General features: G+C 45.1%; 1 protein-coding gene across 1 annotated transcript in view; it reads right to left on the bottom strand.

The window, feature by feature from the left end:
• SLC10A7 (solute carrier family 10 member 7) overlaps positions 1-19,116 on the bottom strand; it is a 304,073-nt gene that overhangs the window by 101,373 nt on the left and 183,584 nt on the right. The window contains exons 8-9 of the mRNA XM_075335657.1: positions 9,482-9,517; positions 3,807-3,890 (exon numbers count right to left, since the gene is read on the bottom strand). Coding sequence (XP_075191772.1) covers positions 3,807-3,890; positions 9,482-9,517 — 120 coding nt within the window. The remainder of the gene's footprint in view (positions 1-3,806; positions 3,891-9,481; positions 9,518-19,116) is intronic.

Here is a 19,116-nt window from a genome sequence, read left to right as displayed (position 1 = left end):
GTATTCTACACGATAACCATATCGTACAGCTGGGTAAAACGGAAGCTGTGCTTTGCTATACCATCTCGACTACATTTCCAGCATTTTTCCATTTTCTTACTCTCAAAGCCATTTATTATCCTGATTTAAATTTTAGTTTGTATCATATCAGTAAGACATAGATTGTGAAACAAAACTACGTCATAAGCCTAGAAGAGAAATCTGGTGAAAGAGCTGGTATTGTAAACCATCACTATTTGCTCAGGCAGTAACATGACTGTACTGAATATAATGGCATAACCATGTCCACAGCCTGGAAAAAGTGAAGTAGAGGTGACAGGAGAGAATCCATTTGGATCACAGCGAATAGACCCCGATGGTCAGACAATGGTCGCTTTTCCTAATGATGTGCCACTAACACCAATCCTAAAGGCCCAGTAACACACAACGACTTACCAGCAATCCCGACAACGAAACAACCTGATAAGGATCGCTGGTAAGTCGCTGGTGAGATGTCACACAGTCAGACCTTACCAACAATGCAGTAACTATTCGTCCTGCCCAGCTGGATATCGCCTTTGAAGAAAATGGTCCGAACCATTCGGCAACGATTAGCGATCTCACAGCAGGGGCCTGATCGCTGGTAGGTATCACACATAACGAGATCGCTGGCGAGATCATTACTGTGTCACAGAAACGGTAACTCAGCAACTATGTCGTTAGCGATCTCGTGTGTGACGGGGCCTTTAGACTCCTTTAAGAAGTTAAATATTCTATTTTAAAATTCCTGATTAGAAGCAGAAGGGAATATTTTGAAAAGTATTAAAGGGATCACTGCTATTTAAGCCTAAAGCACTTATCCTTTAGATAGCAGATCAGTGAGGGGTAATTGCCAACCACAACAGCAAAGATAAGAGGCGTCTGAATAGTGCAATGGTGCAACCGGTCTACTCCTGAATTAAAAAACCTAAAAACATCCAGCATGCTTTAAAATAATTAAAGAAAGTATACTCACCTTCCTGATCTTCTTTCAACATTGCTGTGTCCCCCCGACGGTCTCCTTACTTTAGCTGTCAAACAGACGGTCATTGACTGGCCAGAAAAGTAAATACAGAGGCCGATAGGGGCTCAGACAGTATTGGAGCTGTGGGGTATCAGTAGGGCGAGTATATTTTCTTTTATTATTTATTATTTTAAAGTGTGCTGGATGGCTTAAAACTTAAAAAATAATTCAGGGGTGATCAATTACTTCAAGAATGTTAAGAAATGTCATCAATAATTCACAGCACAACAATTTTTTGCTACTGAGGGTAAAACATGTGTTCTTTACTAATTTGAACATGCTGATTCCAAATATGAACTCAGAATTTGCACAGCACGTCCAGATTTTGAGTTATACTTAGAAAAGGCCATACACCTATTCAGGCATTGTTGAAGATATTCTTACACGCATTCGTTGACCTCCCCGGGCATGTCCAGACAGGTATGGGAGCTGATATCAGCACTAACCAGTTATGGCTATATGTAGGACCTATCCAGACATGTCCAGACATGTCTGGAAGCTGATATCAGCACTAACCAGTTATGGCTATATGTATGACCTATCCAGACATGTCCAGACATGTCTGGGAGCTGATGTCAGCATTAACCAGTTATGGCTATATATAGGGAGTGCTGACACCAGATTTACAGACAACTGTTGGACAGTGTTCAATAAAGTTTTCTTTTAAAGCTAGTAGTGCGATTTATCTGGATTACAATGAATAGACGTAAATGTCTTAACGACCCGGACAATTTTTGTTATGTTTGCGGGAAATTTATTACGTTTGATCAACGCAAGAATTTGACCAGAAGAGTAAGAGTTGCTTACAAGTATTATTTTGATTGTCAAGTAGGAGATCAGGATAAAAACTGGGCACCTCATGTGTGTTGCACTGTGTGCTACTCTGGGCTAACGCAATGGTTGAATGGGAAAAGAAAAGGATTGACATTTGCAGTGCCCATGGTTTGGCGTGAACAGAAAGATCATAGTTCGGACTGTTATTTCTGTATGACTAAAATTGCCAGATATTCAAAGAGGAATAAATCACAAATTGTGTACCCTGACTGTGAGTCTGCTCGTAAGCCATTACCACACGATGCGGAGAATCCAGTGCCTGTTCCTCCTTCACCAGCCGCTGCTACTGAGACAGACAGTGATAGCTCAGATCCTAATAAAAAAGATGATGGCAGTGATGATGAATTTCATGCCCAAGAAGATCAGGAATATCAGAAGAGTAAGCCACACCTACTAAACCAATCTGATTTAGATGATCTGATACGAGATCTGTCGTTGTCTAAAGAGAAATCAGAACTGTTAGCCTCTAGACTTCAGGAATGGAATTTGTTACAAGAAGGCACATCAATATCACACTTTCGTTATCAACACAAAAAGTTAGCTTCATACTATGTCATGGAAAATGGTGTCTGCTTCTGTACTGATGTGAATGGGCTTATGCTAGAATTGGGTTGTAGACATTTTCCACATCAATGGAGACTGTTCATAGACTCTAGTAAAGCAAGCTTGAAAGCTGTTCTGTTGCACAATGGCAATGAAAAGCCATCTGTCCCCATTGCACATGCGGTTGGAATGAAAGAGACCTATGCTTCTATGCAGATCATTCTGAAATTGATTAAATATTCAGAACATCAATGGAACATTTGTGCTGACCTCAAAGTTGTTGCACTAGTCCTTGGTTTGCAGTTAGGTTACACTAAGCATATGTGCTTTCTGTGCCTATGGAACAGTCGAGATGACAACAACCATTATAAAATTAAACGGTGGCCCAATAGAGATGAACATAAGATTGGTAAGCACAATGTTCAAGACGAATCACTTGTCGATCCACTTAAAGTTTATCTTCCACCTCTTCACATTAAACTAGGACTAATGAAAAATTTTGTAGTAGCAATGGATCGTCAAGGGAATGGATTTAAGTATCTGAAGGAAAAGTTTAGTGCATTGAAAACTGAGGCCAAACTCAAAGCAGGAATCTTTATTGGTCCTGAAATCCACCAACTATTCCATGATGAAATCTTCAAGAAAGAACTCACCCCACTTGAGCTAACTGCATGGGATGCATTTATATTAGTAGTTCAAAACTTCCTTGGAAACGAAAGAGCAGAAAACTATGCTGAACTAATAGACAATATGCTTCAAGCATACGAAATGCATGGTGCCCGAATGTCATTGAAAATGCATTTCCTACATTCACATCTTGACTTCTTTCCTCCAAATATGGGTAATGTCAGTGACGAACATGGTGAGAGATTCCACCAGGACATTTCTACTATGGAAAAAAGATACCCAGGTCGCTTTAACCCCAACATGATGGGCGATTACTGCTGGTTTTTGCAACGGGCCACTAGGACCACTCACAAGCGCAAAAGCAAGTGCCTGAAGCACTTTTAAAAGTACTCTGCTGAGTTCAAGGCGATTTCTTAAGCTACTATAAGTGATTTTTAAGTTTTTTGGTTTATTTACCTATACTTCTTTTTCAATAAAAATGATAATACATGTTCTGCAACTGTTGGACATAACGATTCTGTATCTTTATTAATTGCTTATTTTAATTTTCACAAAAATTGGAATAACTTAATATCCTGACGTGCTACAAAAAACTAACTTCAGATTTGGATTCAGCGCATTCAATTTAGTATAGCGCACATGGTTTTTGCCAAGTAGCAGACAAAAAGTGTTTATTTGTTGTGCTGTGTAATGAATTGTAAATTCTACCTTAGCACTACAATTCTTGATGTTGACCGACCAATATAAATGAGGAACATACCTGACCAATGATCAGTGGAACTACAACAGTCATGAACAACTGAGAGAATATAGAGGTAAAGGGCACTGATGATGATGATCCCAACTATAGGAGAGAAAGAGAGACAAATCAAAACAACCCGAGATCCTGGTCCTTCATAAAACAGCCAAACTGTAGGAGAAACGTTTCTTGGAACAGCTGACACAAGTTTGTCTAAACTAAGAAGTCAGATCGATTCATGGGTATTTAATCAAATCTATGCACGTACATTTAATGGGCAAAGAACAGGTACTCTTGCTTCAGAAAGGCCAACATTATGGTTTTATTGGAGAATTTAAAAGAGAATGTCCAGGAATATGAAAAAGTGGACTATTTGTATTACACATATAAAATAGGCATTACTTACTCAATCCCCACTGTTCCAGAGTTCTTTGCTGGTCCTGCGGCAATGTCATCAAGTCAGTCATTTATATGACCATTGCAGCAAAACACTAGTCTCGGCAGTCATGTGCAGTATTGCAAATCTCAACAAAGAGGAAGCAGCCACATTAATGACTGACATTGTGTCATCGCTGCAGAACCGGCAAGGCGTAGTGTCCATGGAGCAGACGGGGAATGAATGCTACGTAATTTTCATTTTAACAATTACCATGCTCTTAACCCATTTTTTAATACACTGTGCAAAAATATAAACACCACACTTTTGTTTTTGCTTCCATTCTTCATGAGCTGACCTCAAAGATCTAAGACTTTCTATGTACACTAAAGGCCTTTTGCTCTCAAATACTGTTCACAAATTTGTCTAAATCGGCATTAGGCCTCCTTCACATGTACGTGTTTTCTGTATGTTTGGTGTTCGTTTTCACATACTGGAGATACGTTCACACGCATACTCGTTAAAAAAAAAAGTGTGGATTTTCACACCTCCATGTTTTCAACATCGGACCTTGTGATCTGCAAGGAGTCGTGTACATTTTTTACTGTTAAGACGGATGACTAGAACCAATAAAAGTCTATGGGTCTGTGAAAAACATGTATTGCACACGAATGACATCAGTATGACATCCATGTGCATCTGTGTTACACAGACCAGAATTAAATGCATTCAAAGAATTACTGACACATAAGTTTTAAAGATGTGCAAAGATGATGCAAAGAGAGATAAATAGATTTTACAGCTATTTACCAAATACATAAATAATTTTAAAAAAATGACGTGGGTTCCCCTATTTTTAGTATCCAGCAAAAGGTAAAGCAGACAACTATGGGCTATTAGGCTGGGAAGGACCATGGTTATTGGGCCCATCCCAGCCAAAAAGTAACAGCCCACAGTTGTCCCAGAAGTGGCGCATCACATTAGATGTGCTTCGCCTTGGCTCTTCCAGACTGCCCTGGTGTGGTGGCAATCGGGGTAATGGTTTATGGGATTGGTGTCAGCTGTGTAGTGTGAACCAGCAGGGCTTAGTAATGGAGAGGTGTCTATCAGACAGCCCCATTACTAAGCCAGTAATCCCCCCCCCCCAAAAAAATATACACAAAAAAATTTGTTTCAATAAACACTCCCCGAAACTTTCTCTTGTTTGTTTTTTTTTTTAAATTGTAAACAAACATGCAGATCCGCCATAGTCCATGGAATCTGCTGTAGTCTACTGAATCAGTTGTAGTCCAAAAAAAGATAAAAGTAAAAAAAACACAAACATACAAGCACAGAGATATAAATCAAAGATGCTTGCCCTCAATCACCACATTATTTCAAAATAAAAGAATATATCACAACTGCTTTAATGTAGTCCAGGAGGAATTTCAACAAAGCATAAGGAGCATCTTTCTGGTGACATGCCATAGATTTGGCTTACAGGCAATTCCGGGTTACACTGGAGAGACTTGGCGCCTCTGAAGAGCAGTGATGTCAAGAACGTTATCGCTGTTCAGGGACGCTGGGACACCAAGTCACGCTGTGCTGCTTGAGACCCAATGCCTTTTGAAAGCGGTGACATCAGTAACATCATTGCTGTTCATGGTTGCCTAGTCACTCTGGTTCACACTGCGCTGCTGACGAACAGTAACATTACTGATGTCACCACTTTTCAGAGGCGCCGGATCTCAGGAAGTGCAGCGTGAGCTGGAATTGCCTGTAAATGTAGCACCCCTGAGGTATCAGGTGCCACAAAATGTAACATGTGGAAACCCAAACCCCGGAATATCCGTGCCAGTCAACACACCAGCACCTTCAGGCCACATACAGAACCCCAATTCCAGACTGGGAGACTGCCTAGCAACAGGTTAAAGGGATGGGCACTTATTGGCTAATTGCCAAGGAGAGAAGAGAGTTGGAAGTGAAGAAGTGAGGAGTGAAGTAGAGAAGGAAAGGTGTAAAGACCTAAAGTAAGAACGGGAAGCTGTAAAGGAGACAAGGACTGTGGAGTAAGGAACCAGGACTCCAGGAACTGTGAGTTACCTGTGGAAGTATAATACTACAGAAACCGCGAGGCGCCTGTGGAAGTCCGGAACCAAGGCTCAAAGCACAAGGTTTGGTGCAGACCCTAGGACAGAGGGACACTTTATGGTCAGCTGTTAAATCTGCCAAGTGAGGGGATCTCCAGGGTCCCTCACCAACCAAAGAGTTTGAGTCTTGGTCCTATTGCAGGCAGCTTGGACTATTTAATGGGTGGACTTCTGTCCCTTGTACCAGATCCCCTCTTTGCTGCTGATGCTTCAGACTCTTTGGTTGGTGAGGGACCCTGGAGATCCCCTCACCTGGTAGATTTAACAGTTGACCATAAAGTGTCTGCATCCCGCCTTGTACTGAGTCCTGTAAGCCTTGATTCCGGACTCCCACAGCGCCCCACAGTCCCTGGAGTATTATACTTCCACAGGTAACTCATGGTTCCTGCAGTCCTGGCTCCTTACCCCACAGTCCTAGCCTCCTTTACAGCGTCCCTTTCTTACTCTGGTCTTTACACCTTTCCTTCTCTACTTCACTCCCCTCACTCCTTCACTTCCAACTCTCTTCTCTCCTTCACTTTAACTCTCCTCTTCACTTCCTCCCGCCAACTTCCCAACTGACCACTGGCCTCTCCCCTTGCTGGGTCTCTCCCTTCAGATTGGGTGGCAAGTAGCTAATAAGTACCCATCCCTTTTTTCTGTTGCTAGGCAGTCTCCCAGTCTGGAATTGGGGTCATGTTTGTGGCCTGAGGGTGCTGGTGTTGACTTGCACAGATATTCCAGGTTTTGGGTTTCCACAGGTTACATTTTGTGGCACCTGATACCTCAGGGGTGCTAAGCAAAGTTTATGCTTCATAGACTTTGTTCATCAGAATCTTCCCTGGACTATTTCACAGCAGCTGGATTTTTTTTCTTTTGAATTAAGTGGGCAATGAGGGTGTCTTCTTTTATTTCTCTGTGTTTGTAGTTTTTTTTTTGGGAAGGGGGGGTGTTCAGAGAACCTATTTTGGACTACTGGACTACTATGAATTTGGTGGACTATAGCGGAGCTGTATGGGGTGTTTTTTTTTTTTCTTTTAATAAAATAGTAAACGAGGGAAAGTTTCGGGGAGTGTTTATTGCAATAAATTATTTTTTCTTGTGTGTGCGCGTCTTTTTTTGGATTGCTGGGTTAATGGGCGTTTCTGCCAGACACCTCTCTCTTACTAAGAGACCAGGGCTTGATACCAGCTGATACCACACAGCTGACAACCCCAAAAACCATTACCCCAATTGCCAACGCACCAGGGCAAGCGGGAAGAGCCAAGGCAAAGTGCCAGAATTGGTGCATCTAATGTGATGTGCCACTTATGGGGGGCTGTAGGCTGTTATTTTTAGGCTGGGAAGGGCCCAATAACCATGGACCTTCCCAACCTGATAATATCAGCCAACGGCTGTCTGCTTTATCTTTGCTGGTTATCAAAAAATGGAGGGAACTCTAAGTTGTTTTTTCAATTAATGATTTATTTATTTTGCTGATAGCTATAAAATCTAATCTAACTATCTTTGCACATCTTTAACAAATAAAAACCATTCATTTCAATGTCATGTATTTTTTTCTGGAGACACGTATACACGGATGGCACATGGATGACACATATGTACACACAGATGGCCACATGGATAATCAAACGTGCCACCTGTGCGTTTTTTTAAACGTAACTGTGAAGTGGGCTTAAGTGAGCATTTCTCTTTTACCGAGATAATGCATCCACTTCACCAGGGAGCCATATCAAGATGCTGATTAGACCGCATGATTATTGCACAGGTGTACCTTAGGTTGGCCACAATAAAAGGCTACTAAAATGTGCAATTTTACAGTATTGGGGGATACGATGGGGTCAGAAAATCAGTCAATATCTGGTGTGACCACCATTTGTTTCATGCAGTTCAACATATTCTCCTTTGCATAGAGATGATCTGTTTGTTGATTGTGGCTTGTGGAATGTTGGTCCACTCCTCTTCAATGGCTGTGCGAAGATGCTGGATATTAGCAGGAATGAGAACATGCTGTCGTATCCAGAGCATTCCAAACATGCTCAACAGGTGACCTGTCTGGTAAGTATACTGACCATGCAAGAACTGGGATGTTTTCTGCTTCCAGTAAATGTATACACATCCTTGTAACATAAGGCCATGCATTATCATGCTGCAACATGAGATGATGGTCGTGGATGAATGATACAACAATGGGCCTCAGGATCTCATTCTGGTATTTCTGTGCATTCAAAATGGCATCAATAAAAATAAAAATGCACCAGTGTTCATTGTCCATAACATATGCTTGCTCATACTATATCACTATGGCCCAATCGATTGACATTAACAAACCACTAACCCACACAATGCCATGCATGTAGTCTGCCATCTGCTCTGCACAGTGAAAACATGGATTCACCCGTGAAAAGAACACCTCTCCAATGGGCCAGTCCCCATTGAATGTGAGAATTTGCCCACTGAAGTCAGTTACGATGACAAAATACAGTCAGGTGGAGACCCAGATGAGGACAACAATAATGCAGATGAGCTTCCCGGAGACCGTTTCTGACATTTTGTGCAGAAATTCTTTGGTAGTGCAAACAGATTGTTGCAGCAGCTGAGCAGGTGGATGGTCTCAGACGATCTTGGAGGTGAAGATGCTGGATGTGGTGGTCCTGGGCTGGTGTGGTTACACGTAGTCTGCAGTTAGGAGGCCAGTTGTACTGCCAAATTCTCTCAATCACCTTATGGTAGAGATATTAACATTCAATTCACGGGCAACAACTCTGGTGAATATTACTGAAGTCAGCATGCCAATTGCACGCTTCCTCAAAACTTGCAACATCTGTGGCATTGTGCTGTGTGTTAAAACTATACATTTTAGCGTGGCCTTTTACTGTGGCCAGCCTAAGGCACACCTGTGCAATAATCATGTTTTCTAGTCAGCATCTTGATATGCCACTGTTAGGTGGATGGATTATCTTGGCAAAGAAGTGCTCACTAAGTAACACAGATTTAGACAAATGTGTGAATATTCGAGAGAAAAAGGCCCTTTGTGTACAGAGAAAAAATCTAAGATCTTTCATTTCAGCTCATGAAAAATAAAAAGCAAAAACATAAGTGTTGTGTTTTTATTTTTCTTCAGTGTAGTAAGACGGTTGGTGTGTTATGGAATACTTTGTAAATATACAGAACGTGAACAATGTCAACAATAAAATATAAAGTATACTTACAAATAAAAGCAGCAGCATTGGGGTCACAACGATACCCTGCAAGGAAAAGAGTAAGTGTTTATTGAACATTGACAAAGTTTCTTTGTCAAGGAAAAGAAGAAAGACCGTTAAGATAACCACATTTATACACTGCACTTCAAAAGTTTAGGGTCACTTAGATATTTCCTTATTTTTTAAAGAAAAGCACATTTTTTTTCAATGAAGCTAACATTAAATTAAACAGAAATACACTCTATACATTGTTAATGTGGTAAATGACTATTCTAGCTGCCAACGTCTGGTTTTGAATGCAATATCTACATAGGTGTATAGAGGCCCATTTCCAACAACCACCACTCCAGTGATCTAATGGTACATTGTGTTTGCTGTGTTAGAAGGCTAATGGATGTTTAGAAATCACTTAAAAACCGTTGTGCAAGTATGTTAGCACAGCTGAAAACAGTTTTGCTGAATTAGAGAAGCTATAAAACTGACCTTCCTTTGACCTAGTTGAGATTATGGAGCATTACATTTGTTGGTTCCCTTAAACTCTCAAAATGGCCAGAAAAAGAGAACGGTCATGTGAAACTCGACATTCTAGTGTTCTTAGAAATGAAGGATATTCCATGCGAGAAATTGACAAGAAACTGAACATTTCCTACAACAGTGTGTACTACTCCCTTCAGAGGAGAACACAAACAGGCTCTAACCAGAGTAGAATGAGAAGTGGGAGGCCCCGCTGCACAACTGAGCAACAAGACAAGTACATTAGAGACTCTAGTTTGAGAAATCAACGCCTCACAGGTCCTCAACTGGCAGCTTCATTAAATAGTACCGTCAAAACGCCAGTGTCAATGTCTACAGTGAAGAGGTGACTCCGCGATGCTGGCCTTCAGGGCAGAGTGGCAGAGAAAAAGCCATATCTGAGACTGGCTAATAAAAGGAAAAGATTAATATGGAAAAAAGAACAAAGACATTGGATAGAAGAAGATTGGAAAAAAGTGTTATGGACAGACCAATCAAGTTTGAGGTGTTTGTATCACACAGAATAACATTTGTGAGATGCAGAACAACTGAAAAGATGCTGGAAGAGTGCCTGACGCCATCTGTCAAGCATGGTGGAGGTAATGTGATGGGCTGGGGTTGCTTTGGTGCTGTAAAGTAGGAGATTTGTACAAGGTAAAAGGGATTTTGAATAAGGAAGGCTATCACTCTATTTTGCAATGCCATGCCATACCCTGTGGACAGCGCTTGATTGGAGACAATTTCATCCTACAACAGGATCCTAAAGCACAAATTATGCATGAACTATTTAGGGAAGAAGCAGGCAGCTGGTATTCTATCTGTAAAGAGCGACCAGCCCAGTCACAAGATCTCAACCCTATTGAGCTGTTGTAGGAGCAGCTTGACCGTATGGTAAACAAAAAGTGCCCATCAAGCCAATCCAACTTGTGGGAGGGGTGGGGGGGGGAAGCATGGGGTGAAATATCTCCAGATTACCTCCACAAATTAACACACAGAATGCCAAAGGTCTGCAAAGCTGGAATTGCTGCAAAGGAAGCATTCTGAGACGAAAGCAAAGTTTGAAGTAGAAAATTAATTGAAGTAAAAATTATTATTTATAAAAAATAGCAACAAAAAGAGGACGATGTCCTCCAAAAATTAAGTATTACTCACAGCAAGTTGGGCTGCAGTGTGTACATCGCCCAGGCCAAAAGCTAATGTTCTACCAGGATACAGCTAAACCCCCACTAATGTGGAAGCGTCACAGGTGCAGGAGAAGCAGATCACACACACACCTCCATGGAATGGAGGGGAGGCGAATGCTAGATGATAAAACTGCACACAAGTGGCTTGCATAGAGCGCTGTTCACATGCAGATGGCACAGTCACAAACCCGCAGCCTATTAGGTGACGCCCTTCTATTAGATCAGGCGGGCTGCCAAGCCGTACCCCACTGTGTATCATGCACGGACAGACACTCTACAATGCAAGGCCCAACAGAAAGGGGCCTGGCTGTATCCTGTACAAACAATTCCATGGAGGTGTGTGTGTGATCTGCTTCTCCTGCACCTGTGACGCTTCCACATTAGTGGGGGTTTAGCTGTATCCTGGTAGAGCATTAGCTTTTGGCCTGGGCAATGTACACCATGCAGCCCAACTTGCTGTGAGTAAAAATTATTATTTCTAACCTAGTCAATGTCTGGACTATATTTTCTATTCATTATGCAACTCATTTGATAAAAGTATGATTTTTTTTCATGGAAAAGACAAAATAGTCTGGGTAACCCCAAACTTTTGATCTGTAGTGTAAGTATAGTGCATATATTATTTTTTTCCTTTTAACTACAACATATATAATTTTAGATTAATACCATGTGTTTTCGTCACATCAGGCAATTAATAGTATTTTGAAAATATTGGAACCAATTTATCAGTATATCCGCAAAAGTGCTGGAGACAATAGGACATATCATAGGACACTACCTTTTTGACAGAGTCAATTTGTCCCATCTTGTCTTACTTGAGATGTTCCGGTCAGTGGAAATTAAAATGTAAATTTCTAGTAGCAACAACCACTCTGCTTATTAAGGACGTCTATAGTCACAAAACCACATTGCCTGATGCTGGAGGGCATAGTGTGTAATAAAACCGCCCCTAAATGCAATACGCACGGCCACAAAACTGCCAGTGGAAGAAGTAATGGCACAAATATTGTTTTTTGGGAGCTGAATAAGATTTCATGGCCAAGAAGTTGGATAAAACCTCAGATTACTAAACATCCTATTTGGAGTGATTCAGAGCGTAAAATGCAATTCAAGTCCGATGGACAAATCTGGCTTTGTCAAATGCCAAGACAATGCTTTCCACTTGAAAGTGTTCTGCAAACTGTAAAGTTTGGTGGAAGAGTTTCTGTCCATACAATAAAGTAAAACTTAAATGAGTAGAATGGATTAGAGGAGCTAGGATAAGACAGAAATAGTATAAATATTCTAGACTAAAAAAGATAAAAGGAAGAAGGAAATGTATATACATATGTATACACTAGTGTTTTCCCTAACGGTCAATTAAATTGAAGGGTTGAGGGAAAGCGTAACATCTCATTGAAAGTAGAATGAATGGCTATTTAATGGAAACTGTAGGATGAGAACACCAGGCACTGACTGCTCTTTGTATTTATCACTGAGGAATCAGCTTTACACCATGTAGACCTCTGAATATTAATTCTCTGGTTCCATACATTACAATCTATATAGACCATTGATTCTCAACCCCTATCTTTCCATCTGCTGTGAAGTGAAAATGCTCAAAGTACTGTAGAACTACAACTCTCCTGCATGACGCTGGCACCACATTGATCAATGGAGGAACATGCACGAGGTGACGCACGACAGCACTACTACTTGAGACGTGACCAAGTAAAGTGCAGAGATGATACTTGCGTGTAAGTAAAGCTCCATCATTCTTATAGGTTTTTGCACTGTTTGATATAGTCATGTAGAGTCTATCAAGTTCCAACAGAAAATGTACTCTTTAATATCTGGTACCCATGTCTCCTTTAGCTGCAACTTTTTCATCAGGACTTGCACATTTTCCAGGATTGTTTGTGAAAACTCAGGTCTGTTAGCAATTCTGTGATAATTAAAGGGGTATTCCCATCTCCAAGATCCAATCCTGTTATGTAGTGGGGTAATAATAATAATATTGGCAAATAGGTCAAATTAGAAATGTAATATAGTTCTCCTGGTTCGCTAGGTTGCTTACGTTATGTGCAGGGCATTGCAGCCTAAGTATCCATGGTTATGACCACAAGCAACCAACTACAGTGCCTACAAGTAGTATTCAACCCCCTGCAGATTTAGCAGGTTTACACATTCGGAATTAACTTGGCATTGTGACATTTGGACTGTAGATCAGCCTGGAAGTGTGAAATGCACTGCAGCAAAAAAGAATGTTATTTCTTTTTTTTTTTTTAAATTGTGAAAAGTTTATTCAGAGGGTCATTTATTATTCAACCCCTCAAACCACCAGAATTCTGTTTGGTTCCCCTAAAGTATTAAGAAGTATTTCAGGCACAAAGAACAATGAACTTCACATGTTTGTATTAATGATCTCTTTTTCCAGCCTTTTCTGACTAATTAAGACCCTGCCCAAACTTGTGAACAGCACTCATACATGGTCAACATGGGAAAGACAAAAGGAGCATTCCAAGGCCATCAGAGACAAGATCGTGGAGGGTCACAAGGCTGGCAAGGGGTACAAAACCCTTTCCAAGGAGTTGGGCCTACCTGTCTCCACTGTTGGGAGCATCATCCGGAAGTGGAAGGCTTATGGAACTACTGTTAGCCTTCCACGGCCTGGACAGCCTTTGAAAGTTTCCTCCCGTGCCGAGGCCAGGCTTGTCCGAAGAGTCAAGGCTAACCCAAGGACAACAAGGAAGGAGCTCCGGGAAGATCTCATGGCAGTGGGGACATTGGTTTCAGTCAATACCATAAGTAACGTACTCCACCGCAATGGTCTCCGTTCCAGATGAGCCCGTAAGGTACCTTTACTTTCAAAGCGTCATGTCAAGGCTCGTCTACAGTTTGCTCATGATCACTTGGAGGACTCTGAGACAGACTGGTTCAAGGTTCTCTGGTCTGATGAGACCAAGATCGAGATCTTTGGTGCCAACCACACACGTGACATTTGGAGACTGGATGGCACTGCATACGACCCCAAGAATACCATCCCTACAGTCAAGCATGGTGGTGGCAGCATCATGCTGTGGGGCTGTTTCTCAGCCAAAGGGCCTGGCCATCTGGTCCGCATCCATGGAAAGATGGATAGCACGGCCTACCTGGAGATTTTGGCCAAGAACCTCCGCTCCTCCATCAAGGATCTTAAGATGGGTCATTTCATCTTCCAACAAGACAACGACCCAAAGCACACAGCCAAGAAAACCAAGGCCTGGTTCAAGAGGGAAAAAATCAAGGTGTTGCAGTGGCCTAGTCAGTCTCCTGACCTTAACCCAATTGAAAACTTGTGGAAGGAGCTCAAGATTAAAGTCCACATGAGACACCCAAAGAACCTAGATAACTTGGAGAAGATCTGCATGGTGGAGTGGGCCAAGATAACTCCAGAGACCTGTGCCGGCCTGATCAGGTCTTCTAAAAGACGATTATTAGCTGTAATTGCAAACAAGGGTTAATCCACAAAATATTAAACCTAGGGGTTGAATAATAATTGACCCACACTTTTATGATGACAATTTATTAAAATTTAACTGAGCAACATAACTTGCTGGTTTGTAAGATTTATGCCAATGTATGTAAAGTGCTGTGGAATTAACCCCTTCACGACCTTTGACGGATCTAGCCGCCATGGTGCCCTGGTACTTAAAGACCCATGACGGCTAGATCCGTCATGGCGGAATCGCGGCACCAGAGCACCGGGCACCGCGATCGGTTTTAAAAAACTGTAGATTCGGGAAGGAGAGGACTTGTACCTGACCTCAGGAGGGGTGGTGTCTCCTTCCCGGACCTACGGAGGCTGTGATTGGCTGAACGGCGTTCGTCAGCCAATCACAGCCAGTGTTATGTTTCAGCCATTGAAAATGGCTCAAGCATTGAAATCCAGCTATGTCAGTGCAGCTGCAGCACTGGCCATTGGCTGGAGCTCAGTGAGCTTTACTGCACCCGCCCCCAGCTCTGATTGGAGAGATCGGCCTTGTGACCGATTTCTCCAAGCAGCACCGTGCCTCTGGAACCGGGTGAGCTCGCTGTAGGAGATCGCTCTCCTTAGCTTCTCCCTCCGTGGAATCTGAGGAGAGCGATCCCTGCGGGCGCCCATCTGTGAGTCACAGCCCCCGATCCACCGCTGCCCTGCTCCATGTGCTTCGCCCCTGCTCTCCCGCTGCGCCCCTGCATCTGACGCCGCTACTCAGCAGTAAGAGCAAGCAGCGTCAGATGCAGGGGGTGGCGCAGCGGGAGGAGAGGGTCACGGCGGCCGCTGCACTCTCCCCATCAGCCGCTCCACCGCCCCAGCATCTGCCGCTCCCCTCCCCATCAGTCACTGCTGTCGCCCCATCTGCTGCTCCACCGCCCAGCATCTGCCGCTCCCCTCTCCCCATCAGTCACTGCTCTCGCCCCATCTGCTGCTCCACCGCCCCAGCATCTGCCGCTCCCCTCTCCCCATCAGTCACTGCTCTCGCCCCATCTGCTGCTCCACCGCCCAGCATCTGCCGCTCCCCTCTCCCCATCAGTCACTGCTCTTGCCCCATCTGCTGCTCCACCGCCCCAGCATCTGCCGCTCCCCTCTCCCCATCAGTCACTGCTCTCGCCCCATCTGCTGCTCCACCGCCCAGCATCTGCCGCTCCCCTCTCCCCATCAGTCACTGCTCTCGCCCCATCTGCTGCTCCACCGCCCCAGCATCTGCCGCTCCCCTCTCCCCATCAGTCACTGCTCTCGCCCCATCTGCTGCTCCACCGCCCAGCATCTGCCGCTCCCCTCTCCCCATCAGTCACTGCTCTCGCCCCATCTGCTGCTCCACCGCCCCAGCATCTGCCGCTCCCCTCTCCCCATCAGTCACTGCTCTCGCCCCATCTGCTGCTCCACCGCCCCAGCATCCGCCGCTCCCCTCTCCCCATCAGTCACTGCTCTCGCCCCATCTGCTGCTCCACCGCCCAGCATCTGCCGCTCCCCTCTCCCCATCAGTCACTGCTCTCGCCCCATCTGCTGCTCCACCGCCCCAGCATCTGCCGCTCCCCTCTCCCCATCAGTCACTGCTCTCGCCCCATCTGCTGCTCCACCGCCCAGCATCTGCCGCTCCCCTCTCCCCATCAGTCACTGCTCTCGCCCCATCTGCTGCTCCACCGCCCCAGCATCTGCCGCTCCACCGCCCCAGCATCTGCCGCTCCACCGCCCCAGCATCTGCCGCTCCCCTCTCCCCATCAGTCACTGCTCTCTCCCCATCTGCCGCTCCACCGCCCCAGCATCTGCCGCTCCCCTCTCCCCATCAGCCACTGCTCTCTCCCCATCTGCCGCTCCACCGCCCCTGCATCTGCCGCTCCACCGCCCCAGCATCTGCCGCTCCACTCTCCCCTGCATCTGCCGCTCCACTCTCCCCTGCATCTGCCGCTCCACTCTCCCCTGCATCTGCCGCTCCACTCTCCCCTGCATCTGCCGCTCCACTCTCCCCTGCATCTGCCGCTCCACTCTCCCCTGCATCTGCCGCTCCACTCTCCCCTGCATCTGCCGCTCCACTCTCCCCTGCATCTGCCGCTCCACTCTCCCCTGCATCTGCCGCTCCACTCTCCCCTGCATCTGCCGCTCCACTCTCCCCTGCATCTGCCGCTCCACTCTCCCCTGCATCTGCCGCTCCACTCTCCCCTGCATCTGCCGCTCCACTCTCCCCTGCATCTGCCGCTCCACTCTCCCCTGCATCTGCCGCTCCACTCTCCCCTGCATCTGCCGCTCCACTCTCCCCTGCATCTGCCGCTGCACTCTCCACAACATCTGCCGCTCCACTCTCCCCATCAGCCGCTCCACCGCCCCTGCATAAGCCGCCACACTCTCCCCATCAGCCGCCGCACTCTCCCCATCAGCCGCTCCACCGCCCCTGCATCAGCCGCCGCACTCTCCCCATCTGCCGCCGCACTCTCCCAATCAGCCACAGTTCTCTCCCCATCTGCCGCTGCGCCCCTGCATCAGCCACCTCACTCCCCCATCAGCCTCTGCGCCCCTGCATCTGCCACCTCACTCCCCCATCAGCCTCTGCTCCCCTGCATCTGCCACCTCACTCCCCAATCAGCCTCTGCGCCCCTGCATCTGCAACCTCACTCCCCAATCAGCCTCTGCGCCCTTGCATCTGCCACCTCACTCCCCCATCAGCCTCTGCCCCCTCCCTTATCTGCTGCCTGCTCTCTCTCATCCCCTTAATCCTCTGCCCCCTCCCCCCCTCCCGGATCTGCTGCAATCCTGCTGCCTAGATCCATTCTGTAAGGTAGCTATCCCCAATCTCACCTCCCATTCCCCTTCCACCCTTCCCCTCGCCCCCCCTTCCTCCGCCACTCCTGCATCCGTTGTGCCCTCACCCATCCTCCACCGCTCCTCCATCCGCCACGCCCTCCCATCCTCCGCCGTGCCCCCTCACCCATCCTCCACCGTGCCCCCTCACCCATCCTCCGCCGCTCCTGCATCCGTTGCGCCCTTCTATCCTCCATCCATCTTTTTTCCATCCCACCTAGTCCCCCCCCTTTTTGCAGTACATCTGTGCGTTCGTCCTAATTTTTTTTTCTATAAACTAAGAAAGAAATACAAATAAACTTAGTTTAGGGCCAGTAAAATTATACTGTAGTAATCATCAACTACAGTATTTTTTACTGAATATTGTAAGGGTCAGCCCAGTGCCACACATGAGAGCGATGCTCGAGTCTCACACCGCATCATCCGGCACGGTCGCTCTCTTCCAGACAGGAGTGTGCGGCTGTGTCGGGTGATGCGATGCGAGATTTGTGCATTGCTCTCACGTGTGGCACTTGCCTTAGTGTCAGTTGCAGGTGCATATATTTTTTTTTTTTTACTGACGTCTGTATTTTTTATTATGCCAAACTAATATTTCTTTGTATTGGGGGGGGTCTAGTTTCCAACATGGGGTCACATGTGGGGGAGCTCCACTGTTTGGGCATATCAGGGGGATCTCCAAACGCGACATGGTGCGGCTAACGATTCCAGCTAATTTTCCATTTAAAAAGTCAAATGACGCTCCTTCCCTCTGGAGCTCTGCCGTGCGCCCAAACAGTGTTTTTCTGCCACATATGAGGTATCAGCGTACTCAGAACAAATTGCCCAACAAATTTTGCGGTCCACTTTATAATGTTACCCCTGTACAAATTAAAAAATGGAGCCTAAAATAACATTTTGTGGAAAAAAAAAAAGTACTTTTTTGTTTTTATGCCTCAATGTATGAAGCACGTGAGGGTTCAAAGTGCTCATTACCCATGTAGATTTATGCCATGGGGGTTTAGTTTCCAAAATGAGGTCACTTGTGGGGGAGCTCCATTGTTTAGGCACCTCAGGGGGTCTCCAAACGCAACATGGCGTACGCTAATAATTCCAACCAATTTTGCTGTGAAATGGCGCTCCTTCTCTTCTGAGCCCCGCTGTGTGCCCAGACAATTACTTTCCACCACATATGAGGTATCTGTGTACTCAGGAGAAATTGCACAATACATTGTATGGTGCATTTTTTCCTGATACCCTTGTGGAAAAAAAAGCTACCTGGTTGAAATAAAAATTTCATGGTAAAAAAAAAATATATATATTTTCACGGCTGAACGTTCTTAACTTTTGTGAAGCCTCCAGGGGTTCAAAGTGTTCAGTAAACATCTAGATAAATTCAATGAGGGGTCTAGTTTCCAAAATGGGGTCACTTGTGGGGGAGCTCCATTGTTTAGGCACCTCAGGGGGTCTCCAAACACAACATGGCATCCACTAACGATTCCAGACAATTTTGCGTTTGAAAAGTCAATTGTCGCACCTTGCCTTCCGAGCCCTGCTGTGCGCCCAAACATTTGATTTCCACCACATGAGGTATCTGTGTACTCAGGAGAAAATGCACAATACATTTTATGTTGCAATTTTTCCTGATACCCTTGTGAAAAAAAAAGCTACCT

The sequence above is a fragment of the Anomaloglossus baeobatrachus genome, chromosome 1 (assembly GCF_048569485.1).
Source record: "Anomaloglossus baeobatrachus isolate aAnoBae1 chromosome 1, aAnoBae1.hap1, whole genome shotgun sequence".
In the NCBI taxonomy this organism is placed as follows: Eukaryota; Metazoa; Chordata; class Amphibia; order Anura; family Aromobatidae; genus Anomaloglossus; species Anomaloglossus baeobatrachus.
Note: the sequence above shows the minus strand (reverse complement) of the source record. Positions and strands in the feature narration are given on the sequence as shown.